Source organism: Staurois parvus, unplaced genomic scaffold (assembly GCF_062004578.1).
Source record: "Staurois parvus isolate SC_StPar_1 unplaced genomic scaffold, SC_StPar_1.0 ptg000217l, whole genome shotgun sequence".
NCBI lineage: Eukaryota > Metazoa > Chordata > Amphibia > Anura > Ranidae > Staurois > Staurois parvus.
The window spans coordinates 7,505,850-7,533,486 of NW_028318013.1; the positions used below are offsets into that span (position 1 = coordinate 7,505,850).

Sequence of the window (27,637 nt, forward strand, 5' to 3'; positions counted from 1 at the left end):
AGAAAATCTCATCAGATGGCAATGGTTGTAAAAACTCCCCTTAATTTAGACACTTTAATGAATAGACCCAAATAATATGCAATCCCAAATAAGCGGTTTGGATTGCCAGTAAAATCAGTTTTAATGGAATACAGTAAAGGGCACAGAGCCTTTAGTCTTAAGCCATGGGTTACATGCAGCAACCTTCAGGTGATTAGCCATTGAGAGAAAGCTGCAGGGGCATCCCCCATTAACCTCTCAAACTCCCAGCTAGCCTACATTTTGTAGCAAGCAATACTGAGATCAGAAAAACAGAGGGGAGTCTAGTACTCTGCTGTGTCCTGTACTGTGCTCTAAGTGTAGCGTCCTCCTAGTTAGCTAGGGGGAGCTAGAATTTAATTGAGAGGAGGGCTGTGTAGCAGCCTGGGTATGGAAGTCAGAGGGTCAAATTGTGGTCAGGAGCTGAGAGGCTCTGCAGGCCTGCCCTTCTTCAATAGCTCTCTGCTCTAGAGCTTTGGAGGAAGGTCTAGAGGCAGTGGGTGGATCTGAGGAGTGGCTGGCTTGTACTCTTGAGGGATCCTAGCCAATCCCCAACAGAATGGTCGGCAAGGGGCTAGGGCACCCTTAAAAGTGTTGGAGCCTGCTCGGTTGCAAGAGAGTTTGTGGAGAAGAAGTGAAGCTGAAGGCAGGAGGCTGCGAGGAGACACAGTAGGATGGGGCCTACCTGCATGCCTGGAGTTGGAAAGGAGGAAAGCTCAGAGCTCACTGACTCCCAGAATGAGGACCACCTGTATGGGAGGGAAGGAGCGGCCCAGCTGAAAGGCCTGGCAGCAGCCACCAGCCCACTAGTGGTACAGGAGAGGATCTGAGTAAGTACCCCAATACAAAAGGCTCTTTACAGGAAAATCCCACTAACTCAGACCCTCCATGCACAGGTGACAGCAACAAGAAAGGTTACATTGCAAGTAAGCTCAATTAAGGAAATATCTCCAAAAGGTTTGAAACATATGGCACTACCTCAAAGAGGCTACCATCAGGTCCAAGTCCCTCATGCAGGCACAAACTAAGGATCGGCCCTGGGTCTGAAAGGCCTGGCCATGAAAGCAGAGGAACAGAAGCTTGGCAGGAAGATCAATGTCATATGCATTGTTAGGCCTAGGTACTCTAAACAGTTGGGCATTTCCTGTGATTACTTCTGCAAGCTGAAGATGCAGCTTAAGCCATGCAGCATCTGCACTGTTTGCTGAACAGTGGCTGATGTATAAAGTGGATAGATTCCTTTGCAAGAGATTGTCAAGGAAACCCACAGCATGTATCTCCTAGGAATGGAGCTAATACAGGTAAAAGCGTTAGCTGGTATACAGCCAAAACCATCTGGCAAACTGCCATGGATGCATCCCCGTTTGCCTGTGCAAATATTACTCTAAATATCTTTTCTCAGGCTCCTGATTTTGTGACTTTTCTTCCAATATAGATTCCAGTTAATGACCTCTACCTGTTTTTTAAAGAACATTATATTCCACCTGCTGACCTTTATTCCCGTTTCTTGACAGTCTTTGTTATCTGCCTGCCCTGACCTTTTGCCTGTTTGACCACAACCTTGCTGGTTTTGTGCCACTCTTCATTTCAACTTTCTGTCAGCTGTTGCCATTCCAAGTGTAACCAAAGGCTGTAACCTATGAGCCATTCACACCAAAGCCTCTTCCGTTGTGAGGTGCTCTGGAGAATATAGGTGGTTGGACCCTGTGTCTCAGTCCTCTTTAGGGCATACAGGTGCCTGGTGGCAAAGAGGGTCCACTAACTCTGTCAAAATTACCTTGGAAAATGTGATAGTCATCAACAAAGGCATGCCTCAAATACAAATGTTTTTGGTTAAATTGCTAGGTTTAGTTCTGCATTAAATAACACTTTTACTTTTGTATGAACTATTGGTAATCCCCCCAAGCTAAACCAAGACAAAAAGAAAACAGGCAGTGCTACACCCAAATACAACAAGGAAAATAAATTAAAAGTGACTAGAATGTATAATTATATACACCTGTGAAATATTCAATAATTTTTCAAGGGGGAAAAATCCTCTAAATGCATAAATATGTGGAAAGAGTATATAATATAAACAAGACAGTGCTAAAAAAACACTATTAATAAAGCTGCAGAAAAAATACAGTATAAATAAGAAAGATAAACCACATGAGATAATTCAAACAATGACATAAAAAAAACTTATACATTAAAAGCACCCAACAATAGTTTCCATTTCACTATTCCCAAAATAAAGTTCAAGTGTTAATAATAGAAATTGCAATAGTCCATACAAGTGCTCCATTCCAAATGAAACATTCAATGGTACTCCAAAAGAGAAACAAGTGAGAAGGATTCTCAGAACACCCTTTGGACAGCCTTAACTCACCAGAACCACTCACCAGATTCAATCGAATCATACAGATGGTGTTCCTCCACTCCTCTGAACCCATTAGACTGCACAGATGTAATCAACCATAGGTTATATCAGTAATATTCCTCCACTCCTCTAGACCCACCTTGGCACAAATATTAACTGCTGAGGATTGGGATTCCATAGTGGATAATATACGGAGGGGCTCTAGATCTCTCTCGGTCCGTGAGATGGCCCTTAAAGTTTTGACTCGCTGGTATTATACCCCCTCTAAACTACATCTCATGTTCCCAGGGACATCATACCTCTGCTTCAGGGGTTGTGGCCTTGCTGGAACCCTTGTTTATGTGTTTTGGGCTTGTCCTAGTCTCTCCTTGATCTGGAATAAAATCTCTGTGTTGGCCTCTGCCTTAACGGATACTCTGATAACTATGTCTATACTAATTTGTTTATTGGGAGCTCCTATTTTGGGTGTTCCTGTCAACGATATGAGGCTAATCCACACAAATTGTATCTCATCCTTATGGGCCATTGCCCTTCATTGGAAGTCACCAACTGTTGCATTGGCCTCTGTTTTGCGGAGAGTCGACATAGTTATGCTCATGGAACGTATTCACTATACATTGCTAGATAGGATGCACTTGTTCAACAGAAAATGGGATGGTTGGAAAACACATAAGCATTTATGGTCTGACTGATGGGCTATCATGGTTCGATGTGCTTTGAATCTTTGTTAACAGCTTGGTTGTTTTGTATTTCATACTGACTCCCTTACTCATGTACATGCATTTATTTATTTTTTTATGCTTGTATCTTATACTACTGTTACTCGCCTTATGTGCCTTTTTCTTGAGGTGTTTTGATCCTCAAGTGGTTATACTGTTATTGTTGTCTACCCTTTAACCACTTGACCTCCAGAGGATTTACCCCCCTTAATGACCAGGTCTCTTTTTGCTACTCGGCGCTGCACTAATTCAACTGATAATTGCGCGGTCATGCAATGCTGCATCCAAACGAAATTTCCGTCCTTTTTTTCACACAAATAGAGCTTTCTTTCGGTGGTATTTGATCACTTGTGCACTTTTTATTTTTCAAGCTATAAACAAAAAAAGGTCAAAAATTTTGAAGAAAAACAATATTTTTTACTTTCAGCTATAAAAAATATATAATAAACTCAAAGTTGGTGATACATTTAGGCCAAAATGTATTCTGCTACATGTTTTTGGTAAAAAAAAATCCCAATAAGTGTATATTGATTGCTTTGTGTGACAGTTATAGCGTCTATAAACTATGGTATAGATACTGCAATTTACGCCATTTTTTTGCTATACAGCGCTGCGCTAGTTTAACAGACAATTGCGCGGTCATGCAATACGGTACATAACTGAAATTTACATCCTTTTTTTCCCACAAATTGAGCTTTCTTTTGGTGGTATTTGATTGCCTGTGCGGTTTTTATTTTTTGCGCTATAAAAAAAAAGGCTGACAATTTTGAGGAAAAAAAAACAATATTTTGGACTTTTTGCTATAAAACATGTCCAGTAAAAAAAAATTTAAAAATCAAATTTAGTCATAAATTTCTGCCAAAATGCATTCTGCGACACGTCTTTGCTAAAAAAAAAAAACCCAATACGTGTAAATTAATTGGTTTACGTGAAAGTTATAGCGTTTACAAATGGCGGGAAAGATACTGGGATTTTTCGTATTTTTTTATACTAATAAAGGCGGCGATCAGCGACTTATGGCGGGACTGCGGCGGACATTCTGACATTGGGGGGTACTGACTTGGGGTCACTGACATCCCCAGTGACACCAATACAGTGATCAGTGCAAAAAAAAAAAACACTGACACTGTACTAATGGCACTGGGGAGAAAGGGGTTAAGTTTATTTTTCAGGGAAAGGGTTAACTGTGTGAGGGTAGTGTTTTACTAGGGGGCGGGGGTGTGTACTGCAGGGAACACCGCTGATCGGGAGAGAGAAACTCTTCTGTCCCGATCAGCCTGTCAGGAGCTGTCAGGGAACTGACAGAAAGCACAGCTACTGCAGCTGTGCTCTCTGTCAGCGATTGCCGGCGATCGCCGGGACATAGCCGGTAACGACTGGGTGTGATCCGGCGACTGACATCCACGGCTATGATCGGCGGGACAGGGAGGGCGGCGGCGCCACCTCACGCGCGCCCCCTACCTGTTTACAAAACGCACGTTTTAACAAACAATCACATTGGCTGATTTGGAAAGAATTTATTTGCAAATTATGGTGGAAAATAAGTATTTGGTCAATATCAAAAGTTCATCTCAATACTTTGTTATATATCCTTTGTTGGCAATGACAGAGGTCAAACGTTTCCTGTAAGTCTTCTCAAGGTGGGCACACACTGTTGCTGGTATGTTGGCCCATTCCTTCATGCAGATCTCCTCTAGAGCAGTGATGTTTTGGGGCTGTCGCTGGGCAACACGGACTTTCAACTCCCTCCAAAGGTTTTCTATGGGGTTGAGATCTGGAGACTGGCTAGGCCACTCCAGGACCTTGAAATGCTTCTTACGAAGCCACTCCTTCGTTGCCCGGGCGGTATGTTTGGGATCATTGTCATGTTGGAAGACCCTGCCACGTTTCATCTTCAATGCCCTTGCTGATGGAAGGAGGTTTGCACTCAAAATCTCACGATACATGGCCCCATTCATTCTGTCCTGTACATGGATCAGTTGTCCTGGTCCCTTTGCGGAGAAAACAGCCCCAAAGCATGATGTTGCCACCCCCATGCTTCACAGTAGGTATGGTGTTCTTTGGATGCAACTCAGCATTCTCTCTCCTCCAAACACGACGAGTTGTGTTTCTACCAAACAGTTCTATTTTGGTTTCATCTGACCATATGACATTCTCCCAATCCTCTTCTGGATCATCCAAATGCTCTCTAGCAAACTTCAGATGGGCCCGGACATGTACTGGCTTAAGCAGGGGGATACGTCTGGCACTACAGGATCTGAGTCCCTGGCGGCGTAGTGTGTTACTAATGGTAGACTTTGTTACGTTGGTCCCAGCTCTCTGCAGGTCATTCACTAGGTCCCCCCATGTGGTCTTGGGATTTTTTCTCACCGTTCTTGTGATCATTTTGACCCCATGGGGTGAGATCTTGCGTGGAGCCCCAGATCGAGGGAAATTATCAGTGTTCTTGTATGTCTTCCATTTTCTAATTATTGCTCCCACAGTTGATTTGTTCACACCAAGCTGCTTGCCTATTGCAGATTCAGTCTTCCCAGCCTGGTGCAGGTCTACAATTTTGTTTCTGGTGTCCTTCGACAGCTCTTTAGTCTTCACCATAGTGGGGTTTCGAGTGTGACTGTTTGAGGTTGTGGACAGGTGTCTTTTATACTGATAAGTTCAAACAGGTGCCATTGATACAGGTAATGAGTGTAGGACAGAGGAGCCTCTTAAAGAAGAAGGTACATGTCTGTGAGAGCCAGAATTCTTGCTTGTTTGTAGGTGACCAAATACTTATTTTCCACCATAATTTGCAAATAAATTGTTTCCAAATCAGCCAATGTCATTGTCTGGATTTTTTTTCTCATTTTGTCTCTCATATTGAGCTCTACCTATGATGCCCTCCCTACTATTGCTCTCTTCACCTCCCCAAAATGCCTCTTCCACTCCTCCTTCTCATTTTCCTCTCCTCCATTCCCAAAATCCATTCACTATATCCCTCTGCCCCTCCCAAACAATTGTATATTGTGTCCTCACTGCTCCCTTCGCCCCTCTATGGCACCCACCACCTCCTCCTATTACTCTGCTCTCCCACTGACCCCAACACCTCCACTAGAAGTTTCTCACGCTCCTGCACATCCCGCTCCCATGCCACCTTTCTCACCCTTCTCCTCCTCCTAACCGTGGGGGACATCTCCCCAAATCCTGGCCCTCCACCTCCCTCACCCGCTCAACACCCTCCCACCTCCACGTCCTACTGCAACCCCCACAACTTAGTATCTGTCCCCCTGCTCCTTAAAATCTCCCCCCCATTTTCATGTGCACTCCTGAACGCCCGTTCGGTGTGCAACAAGCTTACCGCCATCCACGACCTCTTTGTTTCCCGCTCCCTCAACCTCCTAGCGATCACGGAAACCTGAATCCAGCCCACTGACTCTACCTCCCCTGCTGCACTCTCCTACGGAGGTCTCACCTGGACCCACTCACCCAGGCCTAACGGTCGTAAAGGTGGTGGGGTTGGTCTGCTCCTGTCACCGCACAGCACCTTCCGAGTCCTCCCAAACCCCCCCTCCCTATCCTTCTCCTCCTTCGAGGCCCACTGCGTCTGACTATTCTCCCCAACCCCCCTGAAGATTGCTGTGATATACCGGCCTCCTGGATCCATACCCCGCTTCCTGGATGACTTCTCCTCCTGGCTACCCTTCTTCCTCTCCTCTGAGCTACCCACCATCATCCTTGGGGATTTCAACATCCCTGTCAACCTCGACAACCCGGACACAGCCCGTCTCCTCCATTTAACCTCCTCCTTTGCACTTGCACAGTGCATACAATCCACCACCCACTCCGACGGAAATATCCTGGACCTTGTCTTCTCCAACCGCTGCGCTCCCCACAACCTCACTAACACCCCCTTCCCTCTCTCTGACCACAACCTGATCACCTTCTCTATCTCCTCGTCCTCCAACGCCTACCCCTCCAAATGTCACACTACTACCAGCCGTAACCTCCGCAACCTTAACCCTGCCTCCCTCCACTCTGCAGGTGATCAACTCCACGACCGCATCCTCCCCCTGTCCTGCCCCGACTTGGCTTTGACCGCCTACAACAATGCGCTCTCAACAGCCCTTGACTCACTAGCGCCTTTAACCACACGCAACATCAGACCCCGACCGCTCCAGCCCTGGCAGACTGATCACACCAAAACCCTCAAACGACAAAGTCGTGCCCTGGAGCGACTATGGCGCAAAACCAAATCCCAACAAGCCTTCACCCGCTATAAATCTGCCTTCCGCACCTACACCTCCTCCCTCCATGCTGCCAAACAGGCCTACTTCTTGACCCTCATCAAGGCCCTCTCCTCCAATCCTCGCCGACTCTTCTCTGCCTTCAGCTCTCTACTCTCTCCACCCCCACCTCCACCCAGCACCTCACTCACTGCCCTTGAGATTGCCAATCACTTCAAAAACAAGATTGACACAATTCGCAAGGACATTGCCGCAACTCACACGCCCTCTCAACCCGTCCCCTCTCACACAGCTACCCCCTTATCCCCCCTCCCCCTCGACATAACCCGCAGGGACTTCGTCGCTGCTCAAACTCTCTCCAACCCCCTTCACCCTCACTCAGCTAACCCCTCATCACCCCTCACCCACGGCCCCACCACTGCTCTGACCTCCTCTTCCACCCCACCCTATATTCCTCATACTGAAGCTCCCCCCACACTCCGCACCTTTGACCTTACTACCATCGAGGAAGTCTCCAAGATCCTCTCTGATGCCCGCCTCACCACCTGCCCCCTCGACCCTATCCCCTCACAACTCCTACGACCTTCCTCCTCCTCCATCCTACGCTCCCTCACCCACATCTTCAATCTCTCCCTCTCCTCAGGCACTTTCCCCTCCCCTCTGAAACATGCACACATCACCCCCATACTTAAAAAGCCCTCCCTGGACCCCAATGACCCGAACAACCTCAGACCCATCTCCCTGCTCCCATTTACATCTAAACTCCTCGAGCGCCTAGTCTACACCCGCCTATGCTCTCACCTCAACGACAACAACCTCCTCGATCCCCTACAGTCCGGCTTCCGTCCCCTACACTCCACCGAAACTGCCTTACTCAAACTCTCCAACGACCTGCTAACCGCCAAAGCTAATGGCCACTATTCAGTGCTCCTACTCCTTGACCTCTCTGCGGCCTTCGACACAGTCGACCACCCCCTCCTCCTCAAAAAACTACACTCCCTCGGCCTCAGAGATTCTGCTCTCTCCTGGCTCTCATCCTACCTGTCACAACGCTCCTTCAGCGTTACCTATAACGCTACCACCTCCCCCTCTCTGTTGGGGTCCCTCAAGGCTCTGTCCTCGGGCCCCTTCTCTTCTCCATCTATACCCTTGGCCAACTCATACACTCTCACGGCTTCAACTACCACCTCTATGCCGACGACACACAAATCTATCTCTCAACCCCCCACCTCACCCCCTTGGTCTCAGCCCGAATCACACACCTACTGAGCGACATATCAGACTGGATGTCGCTCCATTTCCTTAAATTGAACCTCTCCAAAACCGAGTTTCTTGTCTTCCCCCCAGCCCGGACACCACCCCCCATTGATTTCTCCGTCACGTCCAACAACGCTACCATCAAACCCACCCTGCAGGCCAGAGTACTGGGTGTCATTCTGGACTCCAACCTATCCTTCCAGCCCCAAGTCCAATCTTTAACAAACTCGTGCAGACTCAACCTCCGCAACATCGCCAAAATCCACACGTTCCTAACCCCAGAAACCACTAAACAGCTCATCCACTCCCTCATCATATCACGACTCGACTACTGCAACTCCCTCCTCACTGGCCTGCCTCGCCGCTGGCTATCCCCGCTTCAGTCGATCCTGAATACGGCTGCCAGACTCATTCACCTTTCCAACCGCTCTGTCTCCGCCACCCCCCTCTGCCAATCCCTCCACTGGCTTCCGATTGCGCAATGGATCAAATTCAAAATCCTAACGCTGACGTACAAAGCTGTCCACCATACTGCCCCGAACTACATCACTGACCTAATATCCAAGTACCGCCCAGCACGCACACTCCGCTCCTCACAAGACCTCCTTCTCTCTAGTTCCCTGGTCTCCTCCTCCCATGCCCGCCTCCAGGACTTCTCCAGGGTATCACCCATCCTCTGGAACTCCCTGCCCCAACCCATCAGATTATCACCTACTCTCCTCTCCTTTAGGCGCACCCTGAAAACCCATATCTTCAGGGAAGCCTACCCCACCCCCTGCTAACTTGCCGACCTCCTCCACTCTTCCTACCACTCCATCCCCCACAGCTATCTCCTCCTGTGCCACCACCCCCTCCCTCCTAGATTGTAAGCTCGAAAGAGCAGGGCCCTCGATCCCCTCATGTTTTGCATTGTATTGGTATTGTTCTGTCACATGTTCTGTCCCCCTTTGTAAAGTACAGCGCTGAGCGAACTATTGGCGCTTTATAAATACTGTATAATAATAATAATAATAATAATGCCAATTACAGGCCTCTCTCACCTTTTTAAGTGGGAGAACTTGCAGAATTGGTGGCTGACTAAATACTTTTTTGCCCCACTGTATGTGTCTGAATGGGAGAGGATAAAAAACTATATACTATACTCTATATACTATACTTTCAGTGGTGGTTGTTAAGTATATCAGCCACTTTGCTTTGAGAGGTATTGTCAGGAGGTAATTTCTTCTGTAAGTGAGAATCACTTTGGAGAGTCACCCAGGACTTCTCTATAATAACTGATTTTTAGGGACTCTTTAATGACTGGCATAGTACCACTGTATTGGCGTAAGGCCAATGTAATGCCTATATTTAAAAAGGGGTCAAAATCTTTAGCAAGTAATTATAGACCTGTTAGTTTAACGTCTATAGTTGGGAAGATACTGGACAGTTTAATGAAAGACCACATAGATGACTTCTTGCTGGAAAAAAATATTTTAAGCAATAGTCAGCGTGGATTTATGAAATACAGAGGTTGTCAAACAAATCTTTTTATGAGGAGGTGAGCAAAACCTTGTACAGAGGGGTGGCAGTGGATGTGGTATGCTTGGATTTTGCAAAAGCCTTTGACACAGTTCCCCACACATGGCTAAAGTGTAAGGTAAGGTCTACAGGCTTGGAAAAATCTGTATGGAAATGGATAGAAGACTGGCTAAAAGATCGTATTCAGAGAGTAGTGGTTAATGATTCATACTCTGGTCTAGGGCTGTTAGTGGTGTACCCCAAGGTTCAGTGTTGGGACCCGTACTTTTTAATATATTTAAAAAAAAACATGAAAGAGTCTGGGATTAAAAATACCATTTCAGTCTTTGCAGATGACACCAAGCTTTGTAGTGGAATAACGTCCTCACATGATGTCTCCAACTTACAAGCTGACCTCAATGCACTGTTTAACCATTAGCCGCCCGGCCAATGGCCGTTTGGCAGCTTGAAATGCGCTCCTAAATTCCGGGTGCACGCCATTTGGCGTGCTCCCGCACATGCGCAGTTTGCGGCACAGCAGAGCGGCGCAGCAGCGGGATCTGTCACGGGCCGTGCACCTCGGACACGGCCGATGACAGATCCGAGTACCGGCTCCCGTAGCTGGTACCATGTGACCTGCTGTGACCAATCACAGCAGGTCACATGATAGTTGCATACAATGGATGGCTTCATTCATGATGCCATCCATTGTATACTAGTGCCTAGCTGTGAATGTGATTAGACCAAATCACAGCTAAGCACAAAAAAAAAAAAAAAAAAAGCTGAATGAATCGATTTCATTCAGCTAAATGCTTGCTTATAGCAAAGTAATTCTTTGCTATAAGCAAACTGTGTATAAAAAAAAAAAAAAAAAAAATACTGATCACTCCCCCAAAGTAGTACAATGTTACTATGGTAACATTGTACTACTTTGGTCATAGTAAAATATGAAAAAAAAATCTTTAAAAAAATGTAATAAAAAATTAAATATAATAAAAAAATATATATATATATATATTTTTTTTTTTCATACTGTCACCAGTCAGTGTCCATGTTCACCGCCATGCCAGTTTTATGAAGACGCTGTACTGCACTGGTGACAGTATGTAAAAAATTAAATAGTGAAAATAATTTTTTTAATTTTTTCATTTTCCGAAAAATTATGACAAAAAAATACAACTTCAAAAAACTCGCCATGCCTCTTATGAAGTACGTCGGACTGTCTACTCTGCAAAAAGGGGTCATTTGGGGATATCTGTACTATTCTGACATTCTTGGACCTCAAGAAATTAGATTGGCTGTCAGTACTTCAGGATTGATCAATATTCAGATCTATACCATAATTTGTGAACTCTATAACTTTCCCACAAACTAAAAAATACATCCTAATTTGGGTTATTTTCACCAAAGACATGTAGCAGAATACATCTCAGCCTAAATTTATGAAGAACAATTATTTATTTGTAAACTTTTATAACAGAAACAAAGAAAAATGTGTTTTTTTTTCAAAATTTTTGGTCTTTTTTTGTTAATTTAGCAAAAAATAAAAACCCCAGCGGTGATTAAATACCACCAAAAGAAAGCTCTAGTTGTGTGAAGAAAATGATAAAATTTTAGTTTGGGTACAGTGTTGTATGACCGCGCAATTGTCATTCAAATTGTGAGAGCGCTGAAACCTGAAAAATGGCCTGGGCAGGAAGGTGTAAAATCACACGGTATTGAAACGGTTAATTGGGCAACTATGTGGCAAGTGAGGTTTATTGTTGATAAATGTAAGGTTATGCACTTGGGGGCTAAGAATATGCATGCATCATACATACTGGGGGGGGGGTACAATTGGGGGAATCAATGGTGGAGAAGAATCTGGGAGTTCTGGTAGATCACAAGCTTAGTAATGGGACGCAAATTTCACTCTTGTATTAAAAGAGGTATAGACTCCAGAGAGAGAGATATATTATTTTACCTCTGTAAAAATCATTAGTAATACCACATCTGTAATATGCATTTCAATTTTGGGCACCAATTCAGAAAAAGAACACTGGGGAAATGGAGAAAGTACAGAGAAGGGCAACCAAACTGATAAGAGGCATGGAGGAGATCAGCTATGAGGAAAGAATAGATGAAATGAATTTATTCTCTCTTGAGAAAAGGAGATTAAGGGGGGATATGATCAACATGTATAAATACATCAGTGGTTCTTATAGTGAACTTGGTGTAGAGTTATTCACCCTGTGGTCATCACAGAGGACAAGGGGGCACTCTTTACGTCTGGAGGAAAAGAAATTTAATCTCCAAATACGGGAAGGTTTCTTCACAGTAAGAGCTGTGAAAATGTGGAATAGACTCCCTCAAGAGTTGGTTCTGGCAAGCTCAGTGGATTGCTTTAAAAAAGGACTGGATTAATTCTTGGACACACAGAATATAACTGGATACTAACATTTATATGTAAAATTGATCCAGGGAATATCGGATTGCCTCTCAGGGGATCAGGAAGGATTTTTTCCCCTGCAGGAGAATATTGGATCATGCTTTGCTGGGTTTTTCACCTTTCCCTGGATCAACTGTTTGTGTAGGATTTTAACTTTTTTTTTTATGGTTGAACTGGATGGACTTCTGTCTTTTTTCAGCCAGACTAACTATGTAACTGCAATATTTCATAGCAATTCATTTGAAAATATATTTACTTCTATGACTACAGCAAGTAAATCTCTTTGGCTGCTGCCCCATTCATATTATTATTGCTCAATGCACTCATAAATCTACCCAGTTATAAGGCTCCCAGGGTAACTAGGCTTGCTATGTACAGTAGAAACTGGGAAAGGTGAAATGTCTATACTTCCCACAAAGAGCAATCATCCAGGGACTAATCAGCTAGCTGTGTTTTCAAATATTTTGTCACATTTATTATGTTTATTTTACATGACTTGATGGGTTTAATCCTGACAACACTGCCTTTATTACGTACAACGTGAGCTGCCAATCGGGACATCGTTTTTTTTTCAACCTTGTTTTATCATATTAAAATGTGAGTGTCTTAACCATTGTTATTAAAAAAAATTCTTTACTGATTTACACTATTGGAGCCTTCCGCTTGTGTTCTTTCCTGTATATATGCAAATTTTATGAGGTGGACAAGAGTACAGGGCAGTGGAGTCTCTGATGCCATTTATGTGATATAAAGCACATGCTATGTAAGACCACTCATACATTTGGGTCATGCTTCTCTGGTAAACACATATTTGTTACACTGCAGTGTTGTGGAGTCACATTGATTTGATTCACAGATGAGATGAACTTTCACTGGTACTGTGAAAGAATGATATAGAAGTCTCTAATATAAAAGTTTATTTAGTTTTGGATGAATACTCACTGCAACAATTTTTTCATTTTGTTATAATTTTAGTGCAGCACTTTTTTTGTGTATTTTTATATTTTGTACTAGCTGCTTTCAGTTATTGCTTTTATTGGGGCCTATACCATGGTTCTGTAGAAGAAAACATTATCTTTGCTGGCTTTATGCTTTCAGTTCATCTTCCTCAAACTAGACATAGGTTTATCTCCTTTTGTTGCCATGATCTCTAAGGTTATACTAAAAATAAAAAGTTGATTCACTGAAAGATATGCAACTAAGAATGAACATGTAGCTCAGAAAATGACATGAGTTTGTTAGCCTAAGGCCAGGTTCACATCAGTGCTGTGCGATTTTAAGATGATTTTTGAAGCAATTTTGTAGTGCAGTTGCAGTACTACTTGGTGCATTTTTGATCATTTATTTTAAATCTGTGTTTTACTACTGAGACTCACCCCTTCTGTTGGCCAGCAGGGATGAGTTATTGGCTGTTAAGGAACTGGCACCCACTGGTGTCCCAACAACCAGTGACTCATCCCTGCTGTGAGAAGCAAGGATGAGTAATTGGTTGTTAAGGAGTCGGCACCTGCTGGCATCCTAACATTGATCCCTGCTGTCAGCGGGGGATTCCACTCTGACAGCAGAATAGCAGAGCCATATAAAGCAGTGTGCTTACAAAGCACTAACACAACACACTGTGAAACAGCACAGTTAACCCTTTGATCACCCTCCCATGTTAACCCCTTCCTGCCCAGTGCCATTAGTACAATGCCAGTAGTTTTCATTAGCACTGATCAATTTATTGGTGTCAGTAGGGATGTCAGTGACACCAAGCCAGTTCCCCCCAGTGTCAGAATGCCCGCTGCAGTCCCACAGTCCCACTATAAGTCACTGATCGCCGCCATTACTAATACTAGTATCGCAAAAAAATGGCCTGGTCAGGAAGGGGGTAAATCCTCAGGAAGGCAGGTGGTTAAAGAAAACAGCGTGGGGTCCCCAACAATCTACACCAGGCCCTTTCATACCCCCCCCTCGTTTCCTGGCCTACATGCTCGGATAAGGGTCTGGTAAGTATTTTGGGGGAGATCCCACGCTATTTTTCGTACGGTTCCTTTTAAAATCCATATCAAATCGAAAAGGCCTGGTGTGAATTTTGGGGAGAACACCACATTTTTTTTTTTGGTGTGAAGTTCATCTTAAATTCCAAGACCCAAAGGTCCTGGTATGAATTGTAGCAGGGGGGGGGATTACTTTTTTTTTTTTAAATGTGGGCTCTTTTGTTTACATTCTGCTTTAAGCAGGGATGACCATAACAGCTGATGACTCATCCCTGCTGCTCACAGTAGGGATGAGTCACTTAGGATGATGGCACAGCACTAATCGCACACAAAAACACATCAAAATGCATGTAGATGCGATTCTGATGCATTTCCGTTGAAAACTATGTACCACAAAATCACTCCAAAGTAGCAAAGGACCCTTCCCCAGAGTTGCATTGCAGCTGCACAGCATTGATGTGAAAGGGTACTATTGTAAGTAATGTTATTTCCATCATCATGCAAATTAGTGCAACCCAAGTCACATCTGAAATCGCATTAATGTGAACCAGGCCTAATGAAATGTGTTCACCAGAAAGATTTAAAAGAACAGCCTTATACTAAAATTGGACAAATCTATAATTTTCAAAGATTGATGATTAATATGAAAATAACCTCTCTAAAATCAAAAGTAATATCATTCTCATCTAAATAACTACAATTGTAACCATAAAATGAGAAAATACTACCTCCACAGCCCTTTTATGCAACAGACATTGTGATGATCACGGCGTCAGACTCCAGCCCTTCTCACCAAACTCGTGACCGAAGGACTAGCCAATCTAAAACCGCGCTGTCATGTGCGTAACAATGCCACGCCCAGCTGCACCCTGTACAAAGATTTTTCAGCTAATGGACCACAATCGATGTACCTGCAGCCTGAGCGCAATTATTACTGGGTCAGGTTAATTACGCAATTAACCCTTCACACTGCCACCACCTCCTTTTTGTACAGAGAAAGAGGAAACTCGGCAATATTAGCAATAACACTATGATGGTTGGATAATCGTCTGTTTACTACTGTCACCGCAGGCAGGTTATACAGAGGGTTAAACACACACAGTAGCGCTCTTCAGAGGCAGGAATTTGTAGTTTGCATTAAAGAACATTAGAAACAGTTCAACACTTTCAGAAAGTAAGATTTATTACTAAAAGGTCAAAAGGGTGCAATAAAAATATTTACAGGAAAAAGATGCAGCCAATATATATATATATAAATATACAGAAAACAATAGCACAGCAAAGAGATAACAGAAAAAAGAGTTTAGAGGGATAAAGTACTTGCCAAAAAGCCTTGGGTTAAGCAGCTTCAAGTTTTCAGAGCAAAAGGGTGTTTTCTCCCAAAGTTGGTTCCGATGTTAAAGGGAGAATCTTCAACTCTCACACACAGCTTAGCTTAGCTTTTTCTAGCAGCTCCACAGGGTGTCTCCCTGGAGCAGTAAACCAATCGCCTCATTTGGGGAGGGAGTTTGTAGGTGGAGACCCAAGCTATGACCAAAAACTCTCATAGCTTATATTATGGTTCATAACTTATTCTCGGTGCATTTAGCAGCCTTGCCACTAGTAGACTAATATGCAGACGCATCTGCTGAACGGTTAGATATGAAATATGAAATATGCGCTTGAATGGTTCAGGAGATATAATTTTCTGCTCTCCTGTATATATCAGATAGGGGATGTAATATATCAGGAGAATGGCCTTAAATTGAGCCGTTCGAATATGGGCTCCATGTTTAGGTAATTATGTCCTACGTGAAGATATAAAATTATATGAAAAAGTGAGTTTTCAAATGTAAGTATGTTTTTACGACTCCCTGGAATGCCTTTGAGCTCAGTGAAGAACTTGGTTTATGGCTTGACGAGCCCTTCGCTAGCAAGAGTTTCCTAGACAGAGGGGCACCAGATAGTGTGTGATTTATAACCATGACGCCCTCCCAATGAGTTTTGCTGCCTCTGATCTGCATCAAACAGACCACATGTCACTCAACAGAGAGGGAGGGGAATGAGGAAAGCTGATTTGGGAGTAGGACATGATACAGCACGGAAGATTCTTAACATGGATGGATGACCGTGTCCATCTCTCTGTGCATGATTGCTACAGACATGTCTTCACCTTCTTGTATTTTGACTTTTTGTTAGATTACTCTGTAATATAGGGTATATGGTATAAACAGAGCACCATGACTTCTAAATGGATAATCCTCAATACAGGATTGTACCTGAAGGTGTGCTTATGGCAAAAGTAGAGCTGCTGCTAAAACAGAAATGTGGTTGATGATGGTGTGTGGGCTATTTAGAATTAAAACAGCATACTCTGTTTGGAGTGCATTTATATCTGTATACTTCATTATGCGTATGAACACTACATATACACTGCAAACAGGACTGAACATCTCTCTTTATTTATAACGTTAATTTAGAACTGTTATATACAATATTTAAATCCAGTAGATTCTAATGCTTGGTTTTACTTACTCAGTAAACCAGCTGAATGTCAATTGGGAAATAAAAGAAGCATCTGTCACAGGACTTGGATTCTAAGGGATACAAAGAAGCAATATATAATAACAAAATAAAAAAAATGTAAGGTAAATCTCAACTCTAGGCAAATATAAAAACACAATATAATGCAGTGATGCAATATTCATTAAAAAATATTAAAGGGTATGTAAACCCAAACAATGAACTTTTCTTACTTTCTCCTATTTGGTCTGTTAAAAGGTTAAAGTGTATCTAACACCAAAAAAGCTCTCCCAGGTAGGGGGCAGGGGTGTTGTGGGTCAATGACAGGCTTTCTCCAGGAGAGGGACAAGGGGGGGGGGGGTGTTGGTCAGTGTCTGTGGGGGCGGACAATTTTTTTGTTGCCTAGGACAGCACAAAACCTAAATACACAAATGACTGTACTGTATCCTATAATAAGCTATTCTCTTATAAATTCTGTGAACAGAAAAAGATTTGAAGATATCTTTTGAACTTGCCAAAGTTTCTCTTAGCATGCGTCCATTACAATAAATACAAATTGGCCTTCCAGGAAAAATAACCATTCCTTCCCAAAGACTTTGATTTTTGCAGACCACGTAATGTTTTTCAAAATTTGTAAGACAGTGGGGGTTATTTACTAAAACTGAAGAGTGCAAAATCTGGTGCAGCTCTGCATAGAAACCAATCAGCTTCCAGGTTTTATTGTCAAAGTATAATTAAACAAGGTGAAGCGAGAAGCTGATTGGCTACTATGCACAGCTGCACCAGATGGGCTGAGGGTGTCAGGGATCCCGGGTCCTCGGCGGCGCGCGCATGCGCAGACCGCCGATCCGTCCCAGCCGGCGAGCGCAGAATCCTCGGCGATCGCGGCGGCCACGCATGCGCAGTAGCGATCGCGGCCGCACCAATGGGAGAGCAGGGCGCCCTATTTAAAGCTGCCTGTGCATCTCCAAGTTGCCGCAAGGTCTCGCTCCTGTTCCTGTAAGTACGCTTCTTGTTGCCAAACTCTGCCTGTCCTGTTTATGCTGACCTTCTCCTGCTCTGACCCCGGCTCGTCCCTGACCATCCTTCTGCCTGACCTCCTGCACCGCGCTGCCCGCTACCTGCTGAACCTGGCTTGTGACCCCGACCATTCTCCGCTTACTCCCCCGTACCACGCTGCCCGCACAATACCGACCCGGCTAGTCTGACCTCGCCTACTCCTGATAGCTGCCCATCCATCCCGCTCGGATCAGGATCTGTCATCCCATCCATCCCGCTCGGATCGGGATCTGTCATCCCCTTCACAGCAGGCTCTACCCGGGCACATACCCTCAGCGGGACCCCTCTGCCACCGCCGGGGGTGCCCAGGGACGCCACCTGGTTTCAGTTTTGCACCAAGTCCATCCCCACCATCAGGGGCCCTGGTGAAAAGGCAGACTGGGACTTAGACTCCGCGTCCTGGGAAACCCCGTGCCGTGGACCACTAGAGATCCCGTTGGGCGGAGCCTGACAGTACCTTGCGGCCATGACTGCGCCTGGAAGGGGAACTTCCCCTCTGGACGACATCTGTCGACAGATGGAGACCCTTACACTGGGAATTAGGGGCCTACAGGAAGGTTATACGGTATTGGACAGACGCACGTAGACCTTAGCTACCCCTACCAGGGGGTCTGGGGAACCCATTAGGAAGACTCCGGGGTTGTTGCCCGCACCAGAACCCCGTGTCCCCACACCGGAACGTTTTTCCGGAGACCGAAGTAGATTCAGGGCCTTTCGTAACTCCTGTCAGTTATACTTTGACCTCCAGCCTCAGACCTTTTCCTCCGAATCAGTGAGGGTAGGGTTCATTATTTCCCTACTACAGGGGGGACCCCAAGACTGGGCCCACCGTCTCCGAGAGAAGCGAGACCCACTATTGCAGTCAGTGACGGTATTTTTTGAGGCTATGGCCCTCTTGTATGACGACCCGCTGCGCACCGCAACGGCCGAGAGGGCCCTATATACACTCAGGCAGGGTCACCGGACAGTGGAGGACTATGCCGCCGAATTCAGGCGTTGGCATAGTGACTGCCAATGGAACGAGGCGGCTCTGCACCACCAGTTCCGCGTAGGGTTAGCTGAACCCCTGAAGGACGAATTGGCCCGAATAGACATACCTAGCACTTTGGAGGCCTTGATAGCTTTGACTATTCGAATTGACCGCCGGTTACGGGAGCACAGGCAGGGAAGATGCAACCAAGGACAAGGATCAACTGGAACACCCCCTCAGGCCTCTACCCAGTTACAGCCGGCAGGCCAGAATCAGGTTGCCATGGATTCATCCGAGACCGGGCCATCGGGAAGGATCCGACCGACACTTACGCCTGAGGAACGCCAGAGGCATCTTGCCAACCATCTCTGCCTCTACTGTGGGGGAGCAGGCCATGTGGTACGTACCTGTCCAGCCAAGAGGGGTAAGTGTTCCGCTGTTTTCTCTACAGTCACTTCTAACAGTGTGGGCAATACTAGTTATCTGGCGGTACCTGTGTCACTTCAGCTGCCGGGGAGAACAGTGGTGACCACGGCTATTGTGGATTCTGGGGCGTGTAGTTGCTTCATAGATTTAGACTTTGCAGTTCAGCAACAAATTCCCCTACAAACCAAGGAGGTGGGATTGAATATTTTTCTAGCAGATGGATCACGTATTAAGTCAGGGGTGGTGGACCACGAGACCCCACCTATCCGTACTACCATATCGACCCATCATGAAGAACTCCTTCGGTTGGACGCCATAGCATCCCCACTATTTCCAATTATTTTGGGGCTCCCGTGGTTACGAGCCCATAATCCCCAGGTGGACTGGAAGGCGGGTTCTATGCAGTTCCTCTCCCCATACTGCCAGCAGCATTGCCTCCCTAAGATCTCCCCGATTCCACCGACTTTGTTGTGTCTAGAGACAGATGCAGAGCTGGCGCAAGTCATTCCGTCAGTTTACCATAATTTTCTGGACGTGTTTAGCAAGCGGGGGGCGGACATTCTCCCTCCGCACCGAGCTTATGACTGCCCAATTGATCTCCTCCCGGGGTCGGAAATCCCATTTGGGCGGATATTCCCCTTATCCGAGCGGGAGTTAGGGGTACTAAAGGAGTATATAGATGAAAACCTCCATAAGGGGTTTATTAGACCCTCCACGTCACCAGCCGGGGCGGGCATTTTCTTTGTGGAGAAAAAAGACAAGTCCCTCCGGCCCTGCGTAGATTACCGGGACTTGAATAAGGTCACAGTAAAAAACCGTTACCCGCTACCACTCGTCCCCGAGCTGTTTCAGAGGCTGAAGTCAGCATCTGTCTTCACTAAACTAGACTTGAGAGGTGCCTATAATTTAGTTCGTATCAGAGAGGGGGACGAGTGGAAGACAGCATTCCGTACCAGATTCGGACACTTTGAATACTTGGTTATGCCCTTCGGCCTATGCAACGCCCCTGCCACCTTCCAACATTTCATAAACGATGTGTTCAGGGACTACCTAGATATCTTCGTCATTGTATACCTGGACGATATCCTTGTCTTTTCCCCAACCTTGGAGGACCATAGAGGTCACGTGAGGCGCGTGTTAGAACGGCTCCGCCAACACAGCTTATATGCCAAGGCAGACAAGTGCTGCTTTGAACAGAGTAGCATTTCGTTTCTGGGTCTAACCATCTCTCCCACGGGAATAGCCATGGATCCTCAAAAGGTTTCGGCCATTTTAGATTGGCCAGCCCCCGCCGATAAGAAAGCGGTCCAACGCTTCATCGGCTTCGCGAATTTCTACAGAAAGTTCATTAAGAACTTTTCGGGCCTAGTGTCCCCAATCACCCAGCTGACCAGGCAGGGGGTTCGCTTCCAATGGACACCCGAGGCACAGAGGGCTTTCGAAGCCTTGAAGGAATTGTTTACGGCGGCTCCTATTCTGAGCCACCCTGATTCGTCCTTGCCATATATCTTGGAGGTGGACGCATCCGAGAATGCGGTCGGGGCGATCCTGTCCCAGAGGAAGGGCATCAAAGAACTCATGCACCCAGTGGCTTTCTTCTCCAGGAAACTGACTCCTGCGGAAAGGAATTATGATATCGGGGATCGGGAGCTCTTGGCGATTAAGGTGGCACTAGAGGAATGGAGATACTTGTTAGAAGGGGCGGTACACCCAATATTGATTTTTACGGATCATAAGAACCTAGAGTATCTGAGGACAGCTAAACGTCTGAGGCCACGTCAAGCCAGGTGGGCGCTGTTCTTTTCACGGTTCTTTTTCCATATAACCTATAGGCCAGGGTCCAAGAACACAAAACCAGACGCGCTCTCCCGCATGTTTGGGGATCCCGAAGAGAACCCCAAGCCAGACACTATCCTGTCCCCAGGAAATTTCTTAGTTCTCCAATCGGAGCTCCATTCTCAACTGCAGACCGCGTCCGTAGGAATGCAAGGTCTACCTGGGGTTCCCTTACTAAATAGGGAAGGACTTTTTTGGAAGGAGGATCAGATTGTGGTCCCTGAGGAGGCCCGTACATTGGTATTAGGATACTGCCACGATCACCCGCTGGCCGGGCACTTCGGGGTACGTAAGACCTTGGAGCTGCTGCAGCGTACTTTCTGGTGGCCTAATATGGCCAGGGAGTGCGAAACCTACATTAAGACCTGCCCCGTGTGTCAGAGAAACAAACCCTCTAGGAATAAAGCTTGGGGTCTCTTGCGCCCATTACCCATTCCCGACAGGCCATGGACCATGATTTCCATTGACTTTATCGTGGAACTTCCACCTTCTCAGGACCACACAGCAATCTTCGTGATTGTGGACCGCCTGTCCAAGATGGCCCATTTTGTACCCTTAAAGGACACACCTACGGCCCTTGAAACAGCACGTGTGTTTATTAAGGAAGTAGTAAGACTCCACGGAATTCCCAGGGACATTGTATCTGACAGAGGGGTTCAGTTTACGTCCAGGTTCTGGAAAGCTCTATGTGAAACCCTGGGGATTAAGTTATCGTTCTCTTCTGCTTATCACCCACAGACCAATGGCCAGACGGAGCGTACAAACCAGACCCTAGAGCAGTACCTCAGGTGCTATACCACCTTCCTCCAAGATGACTGGGTTACTCTCCTGCCGCTTGCGGAATTCGCATATAATAATGTAAGTCACTCTGCTACTAGACAGTCCCCGTTTTTCGCAAACTATGGGTTCCACCCTGTATTCCTGCCAGATCTAATCCCAGAGGTCGCAGTCCCAGCCACGCAGGATATGTTGACCTTTCTGTCAACCAATAGCAAGGTATTGCAGGAGGCAATGGCAAAGGCCCAGGATGACAACAAGAGGGCGTTTGATAGGAAGAGAAGAGGGGAATTGAGTTTGCGGCCAGAGGACCAGGTTTGGTTGTCCACCGCAAATTTAAAAATGTCCTGCCCTTCAAAGAAATTGGCTCCCAAGTTCTTGGGGCCTTTCCGGGTCAAACGTAAGGTCAACGAGGTGGCATACGAGCTGGCACTGCCCGAATCTATGAAGGTTCATCCGGTCTTCCATGTGTCCCTGTTGAAACCGGCAACTCCAGACCCCTTCCCGGATCGAAGGTCTAAGCCACCGGAGGCAGTAGACGTGGATGGGGAGGAGGAATTTGAAGTTGAAGCTATCTTAGATTGCAGGAAGAGGGGAGGCCAAACTCAGTTTCTGGTTAAATGGAAAGGATATGGGGCAGAGGAGAATTCATGGGAGCCGGCCCAAAATGTGCACGCCCCAAGGCTTGTGCGGGAATTTTTTCGGAACCAGCCGTTGAGTAGGGGTCGGTTGGGCATCCGGAGGTTGCCCGTAGGGGGGGGGCAATGTCAGGGATCCCGGGTCCTCGGCGGCACGCGCATGCGCAGACCGCCGATCCGTCCCAGCCGGCGAGCGCAGAATCCTCGGCGATCGCGGCGGCCGCGCATGCGCAGTAGCGATCGCGGCCGCACCAATGGGAGAGCAGGGCGCCCTATTTAAAGCTGCCTGTGCATCTCCAAGTTGCCGCAAGGTCTCGTTCCTGTTCCTGTAAGTACGCTTCTTGTTGCCAAACTCTGCCTGTCCTGTTTATGCTGACCTTCTCCTGCTCTGACCCCGGCTCGTCCCTAACCATCCTTCTGCCTGACCTCCTGCACCGCGCTGCCCGCTACCTGCTGAACCTGGCTTGTGACCCCGACCATTCTCCGCTTACTCCCCCGTACCACGCTGCCCGCACAATACCGACCCGGCTAGTCTGACCTCGCCTACTCCTGATAGCTGCCCATCCATCCCGCTCGGATCAGGATCTGTCATCCCATCCATCCCACTCGGATCGGGATCTGTCATCCCCTTCACAGCAGGCTCTACCCGGGCACATACCCTCAGCGGGACCCCTCTGCCACCGCCGGGGGTGCCCAGGGACGCGACCTGGTTTCAGTTTTGCACCAAGTCCATCCCCACCATCAGGGGCCCTGGTGAAAAGGCAGACTGGGACTTAGACTCCGCATCCTGGGAAACCCCGTGCCGTGGACCACTAGAGATCCCGTTGGGCGGAGCCTGACAGAGGGGCTCCAGTAAATCTCCCCCAGTGTTCTTTGGATAGAAGAGATAACATCTGAATAGACAAAAACCTACAAATCAATGTCTGTGGGCAAACCAGACCCTAAGGTAGAAAATCAGCCCCAAACCATAGTGCTTCCTCATCATGCTAGTGTAGATAGGTGATAAGTGATACTAAAGTCTTGGTTTTTCTTTTTAAAGAAAAAAAACCATGTCATACTTACCTGCTCTGTGCAGTGGTTTTAGAGCAAACAGCTTGCTGTTGAGGCACCCGAGCAGGGGCACGCCCAAGCCACAGCTCAGCGCATCCATTCACACACAGAGCAGTGGCTCGACCCTGCCACCTTCTTCTCCTGTTTGGCTCACTGGCTGTGGTTGACAGCAGTGGGCTTTCTGGACCTTTCATGAGTAGAGGCTGCTGAGAGATCTTAGAGACCTCATGTGCTAGCGAGTAAGATGTGTGTTTGCTAAGGGGGACATTGGCTGGTGTCCTGAAGAGCTTAGTCTGCCTAGTTCTCTGTCAAGAGACTGATCTTATTTGCTCTTAAGATTGAAGCCTGTTTGCTTTTAGTGTTCTACTACAAGCCAAGTCCACAGTTTGCTATATGCAAGGACTTCTGCTTCAGGCCTACAGAAAGGAGTGCACTGTCCTCAATTTGTACATACTTCCTGTTTTTGGAATATCCCAATTAATTCCTCCAAGTTAAAAAGTTATTAAAAGCACAGGCCTAATCAGCAGCTTGTTTCTCACTATGCAAATGTGGGTTGCCTGGCTGTCATACTGACTCTTTGACAAATAAGGTCTTTGACTTTTCTGAGACAACAGTGTTGCTAAGTCATCCTGTCAGCTATTTTTTGTTATTTTGAACAACTTGTCTAAAACAATTCATAGACTATGAAGCATAGAAAACTGAGAAGTACAAATACATGTCACATACCAGCTCGCTGTTCATGGTGGAGAAAAAAGGAGGTCGATCATTGAAGAATGACAGGATGCATTGGATGAGGACCAGCACAAAATATGACAAGAAAAGTGCATAACGCATTCTGTCAATCTCTGCTGTCTGCACAAAACAGAATAGAGGACATAGAATTAGACTGTATTACATTAAAAAATAATAACCTGTTAAGATATGACAAGGTGGGCTTAGAATCATAAATCCTCCAGAGAATGACCACGTTCCAGAGTGGAACCTTCCTATCCTCAAAGGTACGTACATGTCATCCCTTCCAAGCTTAAAAAAGGGGTTTATTTCTCATTTAAAAAAAAACAATTTGTGGCCCAGGATTCAACTATGCACCCAAAGCCACAGGATATAGGCTATTTTATGTGATAAACCAGGACTTTGGGATACATCAAGGTTCTTCATGAAGTTTCAGTGGTGGCCCCACCTACTATCTTTAAATCAATAATATATTACATCTAGCTCAATAAGGATCCAATTGGATCAAACCTTGCCTTACATTAGTATTTGAATTAATTAACAGAGTTGTATTCATTCTCATTGTGCCCTTTGCAAACATAGTGAACTTCAAACTTAAAAGTGTTAGACATTACTATGCAGGATTTTTTAGATAATGTGATCCCACTACACTTGGGGCAACCCAGATTGCTTGATAATTAAAGCTGTTGCTGTAGAAATGCAGTATGTTGATACAATGCAGACAGGTGGCAGAACTATCTGTCCTTTAAAAATATCCTTCAGTGAAACCTTGAAGATGAATCTTCTACCAAAGCTACAAGATGCTGGGCATGTGTGTGAAGGGGGGAATCCTCCACAGAACTCATTATTAACTAAGAACATTCCAAGCATGGAATTCAGCGAGTTGGGCACTGATCCAGGTTCTTCCACATTAACGGAATGTAATTGCGAAAGAAAGTAGGGAGAAACATACCCATTAGAAATGCAGGAAACTGATACACCCTGGATGTTATTCCAACGAAAAGATCCTGGTCCTACTCAACTCTGTACAACAGTTAAAATTGTATAACTTTTTGGTTGTTAATTCTTGAGGTGATTAAAGCCATATTAGTGCACTTGCAACAGAAACAATTAAGTACTGTCTGTGATACTTTTTTTATCTTCACTAACATACATTTTTTCAGGACAAGCTTTTGAGGTGAAGAGGGGGTACACCCCAAAACCTTGTCCTGAAAAATTGTATGTTAGTGCAAATAAAGTATCACAGACAGTACTCAATTGTTCTGGCTGTTCAATAAAAGTTTATTAAAAATGTCTGTTCCATTGTTTACTTCGATTCATGAAAACGTCCTCTAAATACTCTAAAGTTCTTCTACCGGATTTAAAATGACTGATTTCTCATTTACCTGTGAAAGAGCAGTTGTGATCTTAGTTCGAAGCTGGAAGACTGAACATATCAGAACCAAGATCCAGAACACCAACAGGAGAGCTGATGACCGTACACCTTTCATCCTCTCATACTGAATAAGACATGCGGCAAGAAGCTGTTATTGTAAAAATAAAAAAAAATGAGAATACACTTTGGCAATGCAGGAATGCATTTTATCATCAGTAGTGCTTTATATAGTTTTTCAACTCTACATCTTTGAACACAGTTCCAATGCTGTGAAATCAACTACTGGGAGACCAACTTTTGGGAATGTCAATCCATTGCATCTCTCATTGGTTCCTTCTAAGGAGCACCACGCAATGCAGGATACAGTAGTAATATGGAGCAGTAGAACCACAGATCGCTGCAGGAGACCCAGGAGATTGACCATCCTGGAAGTGTCAATCCTAGGGCTCGTTCACATGTGCGGCAATACCCTGTGTTTAAGCTGTGTTTGAGCACTGTTTTTAAAGCCTCTTACTTGCCCTTCAATGCCTACCATGAAAATTATATGTTATGCGAACCACAGAATTCAGTATACACATGTGCAATAGTGTTGCGTTAAAAATTAAGCAGCATGCTACTTTCAGGAGGCAATGCTGCTTCTCAGCCGCCTCCATGAATTTCAATGGTAGTGCTCTGTAACTGCGCCTTACTTGCACTTATAGCATTTACGGGAGTTTAAATGAAATGTTTGCACATCAAGAACAATAGTAACCTGCAAGTAGACTTAATGTTTGTAATAAATATTGTACGTGAAACGTGCTTTAAGCCTCAAAACAATCTGGGATCCAAAATGGCTGTGTACAGTTGTGTATCAAATGGGTATGCAGGTATTCCCAGCAGGTGATAGGATGTTTCACTTTAAACCAGAGCTCAAAAAACCGAAGAAGAAGAAATACACACCCGTAGCAGCCATCTCGGATCCCATATTGTTTTGAGGCTTCATTAGCCCTAGTAATAAGGGCCTAATTTTAAGGTGTGCATACATCCATTGAGTATTCCTGGTGGCATTCCTGTGTGTGACTTTTTGGGTTAATTTTTCTCAATGGAGTTTTAAATCCAAAACTGGCCACAGATAAATTTGCATGGATCACTAGTGAACATGAACCTTTATGAACTTGGTTTGTTGATGTTCGTATTAATTGGTTGTGCGCATCATTTGTACTTTTTATATTGATCATTCACAGATAAGCTCACATGGATCACACGTGAATACGAGTTTATATGTTCTTTATTTATTACAAGTTTATATATATTTTTTTCTTTTCTTCTTACACTCAATGCTTACGTGAATTTGTTGCTAGTGACAGGGTGCTTTCGGGTTCAAAGCTAACATTTTGGTTCTAGCCTCAGTATATACAGTGCTCAGCATAAATGAGTACACCCCAACAGATTTGTCAGAAAACCTTTACTTTCTTTGCAGAATCAACATTTTCTATGGGACACTATACTACAAAATACTCCCACAAATGCAGGCCATTGATTGCAAAGAAGATTTGTTAATTTGCACACACAAAGTATTTTTCCTAACAAATTCATTCAAGACCACGTTGCAAAAATGAATACACCCCAATGAGCAAAGCTAAATTTTAGACAACAAAATCCTAATTCACAAGAATTCAACTATAGGTGAGCCTAATTATTCATTAAACAGATGTCCAGCAGACAGTTGATTATAAAAGGATGTTACTTAAAAGAGAAAACCCCTTCCCAATAATTTTTTACACAAAGCTTTACTTATCAGTCAGAATACTGT

General features: G+C 45.2%; 1 protein-coding gene across 1 annotated transcript in view; it reads right to left on the minus strand.

Moving 5' to 3' along the window:
- Positions 1-27,637, minus strand: part of LOC149460925 (multidrug resistance-associated protein 1-like) — a 251,799-nt gene that overhangs the window by 189,842 nt on the left and 34,320 nt on the right. The window contains exons 5-7 of the mRNA XM_089679077.1: positions 25,856-25,993; positions 24,465-24,590; positions 16,995-17,056 (exon numbers count right to left, since the gene is read on the minus strand). Coding sequence (XP_089535203.1) covers positions 16,995-17,056; positions 24,465-24,590; positions 25,856-25,993 — 326 coding nt within the window. The remainder of the gene's footprint in view (positions 1-16,994; positions 17,057-24,464; positions 24,591-25,855; positions 25,994-27,637) is intronic.